General features: G+C 39.7%; 1 protein-coding gene across 1 annotated transcript; it reads left to right on the top strand.

Moving 5' to 3' along the window:
* Positions 1 to 5,708: 5,708 nt before the first annotated feature.
* On the top strand, positions 5,709 to 7,434 carry tac3a (tachykinin precursor 3a). The gene is made up of 7 exons (XM_046055251.1): positions 5,709 to 5,840; positions 6,243 to 6,358; positions 6,446 to 6,542; positions 6,761 to 6,790; positions 6,887 to 6,940; positions 7,086 to 7,152; positions 7,258 to 7,434. Exons 2-7 carry the CDS (start codon positions 6,257 to 6,259, stop codon positions 7,274 to 7,276), a joined length of 369 nt encoding a protein of 122 aa, XP_045911207.1. The 5' UTR covers positions 5,709 to 5,840; positions 6,243 to 6,256; the 3' UTR covers positions 7,277 to 7,434.
* Positions 7,435 to 7,471: the final 37 nt, after the last annotated feature.

Raw genomic sequence — 7,471 nt, 5'->3', positions numbered from 1 at the left:
AAGAACAGGATGCTAATGTATCTTCTAGAGTATTGTCACAGCATGATGAGTATAAAATAGGCAATACTGTTTCTAGACAGACCAGAGCAGTCCCCCCAATCTGAAAAAGAATAGAGATTCAAGAGCTTAAACGACATCAGAGAGTCTTATTTTCTCCCACAGGCCACAGTGCCAACCATTGTCACCAAGAGAAGATTAAAGTGGACAAAAACCTTTTGACATGAAGGGAGCAGAAAAACACTTTTAAGAGCTCTTTGGAAAACACTAGGGGAGAAAAGAATGTGTTTTTGGTTTAACAACAACACAGCCCACAGTTTCACATACCCAACGTGGTCTAATGCAAATAGACTTTCAAAGCAAATCAGCATCCATGCCAGTCTTAAAGAAACAGCCTTCAAATTAACATTTAGATGGAAGTGACACTTCAGGACTTCACGAGTCAGAGATCAGGGAGGAGTGGGTGGAATAAAAAAAACTGCATCCATCAAAGTCATTTTGCATGCCCCACGGAGAAGTATAAAGTGGACTCTAAGTTAAATCCCCCAATTAGATTAGAACCCATTAACTCAATTATTGACAGGTGTGTCTTATGATCTACCATGGAGAGGCCTGGAATCATCTAGATCTGCTTATTTTAGTCTTCGCCACTGGGTGTGTGAAGGACTGTTATCCTGTTACTGCATTTACACATGCAGAATCCCCTTTGGACTTATTTGCAAGAGATTCCAAGCTGTGCATCCAGCCCTAGCCTGTATACAAATATAGCTAAATCTTCACCCTGCAATTTCTCTCTCATCTTTGCAATCTCACTCTCTCTACTCACCCTTGCGCACTCTCCTTTTCTGTCTGCCTCTGGTCAATCATTCTTTCATAACATCCCTCCAGTATGAGGGCTGCCACGTCACTGTCCCCTCTCAACTCCAGAGTGGAACTTCTCTCTCTCAGGCCATGAAAGCCTGCATAAATGGATGATTGACAGCTCAATTAGAGAGACAGGAGAAGAATAACAGTGTGACTGTACTCCAGGCACTATCTGCTGATCTCCTCCACTGGAAACACAACTACACAGAGGAATAAGTCTGTCATCTCATGTCCTTCCACGAACCTCCAAACAAGCAGAACTGTCGTACTGTGTTTTCAGGCTTGCATGGTCAACTTATTGTGGCCTTCAGTTTTAGCCATGTTGTAAAGTTGAATAAATTATGTGAGATAAGGAAACATACAACATGACACATGGAAAATACATATACCTCTGTCTCATTCTTTTTAAATTATTGTCCTTCTCTATGTCTCTCTTTATATGTGTTCCACAGCAAGGTTATCTCTTTTTATTCAGCCTAATTCAATAAGCGAGTGCAGGACAAGCATGCAGGATCAACGGGCAAAATGATTTAATTAAACTGTTAAAGTAGGTAGGGGTGAAGGGATAGTTGATATGAACAAAGATGGTGACATTCAGGAAACCTGCTCTTTACACACATGCTGATAAACGTTCATCAGCATCTGAGAAACATCTGAATAATAATAATATAATAATAATAATCTTTATTTGTAGAGCACTTTTCAAAAACAAGTTACAAAGTGCTTCAACAAGTGCAAAGACAACAATACAATACCCAAAAGACAACAATACAAGCAAACGCTCTTTCCCCTTTAGTTTTCAGTCGAGACTCTGGAACAGACAACAGACCTCTGCCCGAGGATCTCAAGGTACGTGCTGGTGCGTATGGGACTAAAAGTTCAGAAATATAACAAGGCGAGAGGCCATGAAGAGCTTTAAAAGTGATCAATAAAATTTTAAAGTCAATTCTAAAACACACTGGGAGCCAGTGTAATGAAGCTAAAATAGGAGTAATATGGTCATATTTCTTTTTTCTGGTTAAAAGCCTGGCAGCTGAGTTCTGGACAGTCTGGAGTCGATCAGTAGATTTTTGGGTTAAACAAGTGAAAAGGCTGTTGTAATAATCCAGGCGTGATGAGATGAAGGCATGTAAATTTTGCTATATTTCTAAGTTGATAAAAACATGATTGAACAAGCTTTGTGGTGTGCTGCTCGAAATTTAAATTACTATCAAACCAAACACCAAGGTTCTTTGCAACAGGCTTAATGTGATTTACTAGGGAACCAGCAGATTCCAGTATTTGTTTTGCCATCTGCTGGGACCCTATGACCAGGATTTCTGTTTTGTCTGAGTTCAGCTGGAGGAAATTATTTGACATCCATTTTCTTACTTCACAAAGGCAGTTGTTAAGTGAACTCAGCATTCCAGGATCTGTGGATCTGACGGGCAAGTACATTTGTGTGTCATCAGCATAAATATGAAAAGAAATACCATGTTTATGGATAATATGTCCAAGGGGAAGCAGATACAAGGAAAACAAAATGGGTCCTAAGACCAACCCCTGAGGCACCATATTTAACTGGACAGAACGAAGAGACATAGTTGTTTACAGACACGCAAAACTTCCTATTTGACAGGTAGGATGAAAACCATTCTAGGGCAGTACCAGAGATCCCCACCCAGTGCCTCAGTCTGTCTATCATGATGTTGTGCTCAATGGTGTCAAAAGCAGCGCTAAGGTCCAGGAGTACCAGGACTGAGCAGATGCCTTCATCAGCAGACATTAAAAGGTCATTGGTGACTTTAAGCAGGGCAGTCACATCACTTCCGGTGGCGCTGCTCAGCTGGCGACACGGACTCATGCTGTGTTTGGGAACCTATCTATACAGCTAAAATCCAAATTGTCACATCTGGTGTTGACAGCACTTAAAACAGTTGGAAATGAGGAATCTTTGAATCTCCAACAGTTATTTGAGAATAGCACTTTAAATCAGGTGCAGAAAATTGTGGGGGACCAAACTCACTTTCTGCACTCTCAGTATGAATTGCTCCCCTCCGGCAGAAGATATAGAGTTCCACTGTGCAAACTAAACCGGTATAAAAATTCTTTTGTTCCTGTGTCCACACGTATGTTGAATAACAGTCTATCTTATTAATTTTAAATTTGTAAATTAATTGTCTTTCCTCTTTTTATACTTTTTATATTTGTATATTGTATATTTCTATGTACATGCAGCAACCATGCAGTCCAAAACAAATTTCCTTTCGAGGACAATAAAATATACTACTACTACTATACTACTACTACTACTACTACTACAGTCTCAGTACTGTGGTACTTCCTGAAACCAGACTGAAACTTTTCAAATAACTTGTTATTTTCCAGTACAGTGAGCAATTGTTTGGACACAATTCTTTCTAGAATCTTTGCAATAAAAGTTTTGAAATTGGTCTAAAATTTTGTGGGAGGGAGGGATCTAAACCAGGTTTCTTTAAAAGTGGGTTCACGCAAGCCGTATTAAAATAATCAGGGACACAACTAGTAGATAGGGAGCTGTTAAAAACAGAGATCAAATGGGGCCCACCAGAATCCATTACTTTCAGTAAAAACTTTGTAGGTATTATATCAAGTGGGCTGGAGGAAAAGGAGAACGATCTTTTGAACAATGAACAATATTTAATCATTGCAAAGTAAGATTTCAATGCTTTCGTGTGGCCAACTGACTGATGGTCACACCGATAAGTGTGACACAAATTTTCCACGCATAGAGACATAGAGACATGAATTCATTTTAAATTCTCATAGAGTGACGCTGAGCAGTGTTTTTTAAATTGTGTTCTCTCTCATTCTGGTCCACCTATAGCCACCATGGGCTCCCTGCTGTTAGTAAGCCAACTGTGAACGTCCTGCTGACTTGTCAGGGCGAGATATTGTCCAGTCACCTTCGCAGCTGTCTGCAGCTCTGAGTGGAGCTCAAACATAGTGAGAGCGCAACAGTCAGGTACTGGGAATGAATGACATCCAAATGCAATACAGCAGAGGGTGCATGTCATGTTGTTCAGCAGTGCATAGGGCATGTGACTACCTGTGATGTATAGCAGGACGTCCATCCAGCCCTGCAGCACATCTGAGCCAATATTCATTCGCCTTTCGGTCGGATGAGAAACCTCCCCTGCCATGGCATGTTGTGGATCAACAGCCCCTGGCACTCTTTCCCTGTGCTCTCTGTTAGTCCTAAAACAGGGCTGTTTTGATTACCACGGGGGTTAAAAAAAAAACACTCATCAATAATGTAAGCATGCAATTAATGACTTCCCCACTTCTGTCAGATCTCCCATCCCGAACCCCTGCACGGCTGCAATCCTCCCACCTCACCCTCACACTACTACATACAGGAACAGGACAAATATGGAAATGGAAAGTCATTATTAAAACATAGTAGTGTTAACCTTTTGTGAAATGCACAATTTGGATTCTGGCCTGGTGCTTTTTTGTTGGTGCCATGCCCTCCTCTATCAGGCCTCAGTCTCCAGAGGCCACAGCCATTGATATCTGTAGTAGTCCCCCTGCCTGCTTTACAGTTATGATCTCAGACTTTACTTTGCTGAAATATTCATGCTTGTTTGCATTCTGACTATGTGCACCAATACCAACACAAGTGTAATTGCTTGTGTAATTGCAAGAAAAATGATGGGTTTGATAGGAGCACTAAATGTGAGTTGTTTTTGGCTGCTGATGATGTAGGGAAAAACATGTTCACGCATATAAAGTTCTTTTTCAGGATTTAAATGAATACTAAATGTTACCCCTAGCCTGTGTTGATGTCATGAGAAATGATTAAGTATCTTTACTACAATGCCAGAGCTAACAAACAAACTAACTAACTAACAAACTGAATGTATTGTTGCTTGTATAAAAAAAATCACAAAATCTGTGCTTATAGAATTTTATCTCAGCACCTGTCAGAACCGTTTAAGACCAGCCATGAAAACAATTTCAAGAGACCCTCTGAATCATGTGTTACTCATTGTGTCAATACTTGTATGAAGATGTGTCTGTCTAAACAACACATCTGGATTTTAGTCTGTCTGTCTGTTCAGTGACTGTACTGTATCACTTCTTGATTTGTGTTCACAGCTAATATTGACACATTGTATTTTGTATTATAAGTAAATATAAACACACCACATATCCAGTCATTCTCTTGAACATTTTCGAATATATATTTGTATTTGTATTCATTTAAATTAATATAGCATGGTGGGAAATTAATTTATTAATTTATCCCATCAAATATCCAAAACCTGCTCATATATAAGTTTTCATTCCACATTTTCTGTATGAATGGGTATTGGGCAGTCATTTACAAACACACAGCTGTGTAACCTCTACGTTCACACATCACATTCTATAGTGACATGCAGAGGCAGCTGCTATCTATATAATTACTTCCTAAAAAGATTAGGATCTTGACAGTGACCATGTTGACCGGTCAGTGGAGTGGAAAGGCACCCAGAGGAGCATGGTGGCAAAGAGATGGATAAATGAGACATCTGTATTTTTAACACAGGTCAGGTTTTCAGGTTTTAACTCAAACTACTGCCAACTGTGGTTGAAATGTAATCTTTAAGAAAATTTCCAAATATGTTTAGGGATGAGTCCGAGAACCTATGCCCTTATGACGTTGACAAGACGTTTTTTTCATGATGATGATGAGTTTGCCTGCGTGTTCGGTAGGGGGGGGCAGCAGCTCTCAGTAGCATCATAACCAGCAATGAGTAGCCTTCAGCACAACGTGATATAAGAGCTGATACCCCACCTACGCTCCAGTTGCTGATTGGCGTTACGCAGGTAACCAGCTATTATTTATTACCCCAAAGCTTGGACGCCTCATTTATCAGTGATCTCACTACAGGATCTATCTGTTTCCACTTTCACCTGCACCAGGGCGCACGCAGCTGACTCTTTTACCAAATAACCTGCTCGACTGAAAACAGGTAAAGAAAACATACTTCGAAAAGCCTAAGTAACATGTTTATATATTTCTTCTGTTGTAGACAGTTGTCTTTTTCCGTTTTGGATAAGTCAATTGAAGATTTACCATGACTTTTTGGAGAGGAAACACTTGGGGACAACCTGAAATTATTGCCCTCATATTTTTGTCTTATGCTCTCGTATGCTTTACGCATACAAAAGACAAGACAGATCAAGTAAGTAATTTACCAAATAGATGTAAAAATAAGTTTAATGAACTATATATTTGTTAACCTCACACCGCGCGCTTTTACGCACCAATTACGGAGCAGCTCATGAGCAAAAGGTACAATTGGTTCCTTGATGTTTTTGTCTGTAAGGTAACGACATGACAAAACAGAATAGCTGTAAATATTCTCCCACAGGTGGTGCTGAGAAAATGAGGAGAGGTTTGCTGCTGGTGACTCTGTTCCTCGTCATGAAACTTCGATACAGCCAGTCCAGATGCGAGGAGCCCGGATCGCGCAGATCAACTTCAGATGTAGGTTTCCTGGCGCGTACCGACCAGGCAGATTTTCAGATCATCTTTTAACACAAACTGATTTTTTGCTTCTCATAATTGCAACAGACTGCAGGTCTGGACAACATCAAGAGGAACATTCTGAAGAGGTACAGCGATTTGGACTATGACAGCTTTGTGGGTCTGATGGGCAGAAGAAGTGCCGGTGAGTCTTCATTTCGACTGACAAACGTAGCCCGCTGGTTACAGTAATTTTAAGTTTATAGTTGTAATAATAATCATCTTAATGTTAATAATAATATACTAAATAAACAAAATGATGACAATAGATTTTGTGTTGTGCATTTTACCGTATATTTGGGAATTTAGTTATGATCTGTTCTCTCTTTTCTTTCCTTTTTGATTTCATTTTATATACATCAGATGGAAACGCTGTACAGTCACCACAAAAACGTAAGACCTTTAGTAGTGATATAAAGTACTTGCTTTCTTTAAATTCTTTGAAATCATCATAAAACACAATTAAATGCTTCTCATTCTTCTTATCAGGGGAAATGAATGACATTTTTGTTGGTCTCATGGGAAGGAGAAACTCAGAGTCTGGTGAGTCTGGCAATTCACAAGAGTGAAATATCCACAATAACCCTGTTGGCATTGGAGATTCAGATTCAGATTTAAGATTTTCTCTGGTGTTCATCACACAGCAGCATATCTTTATGGGACTATCTTGTAATATCTGCTCTCACAGATAATGGCCCCTGGAGGAGAGAGTATCCAGAAAGGAGAGGCATTTTTCTCAACAAGTGCAGGCTGAGGTGAGTGTTTCTTCTTTTTCACTCAGTAGATGGACCATGACTAACCTGCTAATAAAGGATGAAACCATGTACTTATATACACATGTATGATGTGTCTTGTTGCAGGTTTCTACAGGGGCTGTAGACACTACATACTGAAGCAGCTCTCATCACAAAACAATGACAGAAGACCACAGAGAACACCAACAATGAACTAGATGTCTGATGGAAATGACTGAATGATAACGATTCACATTGTAAACCTGCCAGGTGGCTTACGAAAGTGACCATAAACTACACAGATTGTATTTGTTTTATCTGATGATACAACCTAATTAGA

The sequence above is a fragment of the Micropterus dolomieu genome, linkage group LG08 (genome assembly GCF_021292245.1).
Source record: "Micropterus dolomieu isolate WLL.071019.BEF.003 ecotype Adirondacks linkage group LG08, ASM2129224v1, whole genome shotgun sequence".
NCBI lineage: Eukaryota > Metazoa > Chordata > Actinopteri > Centrarchiformes > Centrarchidae > Micropterus > Micropterus dolomieu.
The sequence above is the reverse complement of the archived record's forward strand: the minus strand, read 5'-3'. Positions and strand labels throughout refer to the sequence as shown.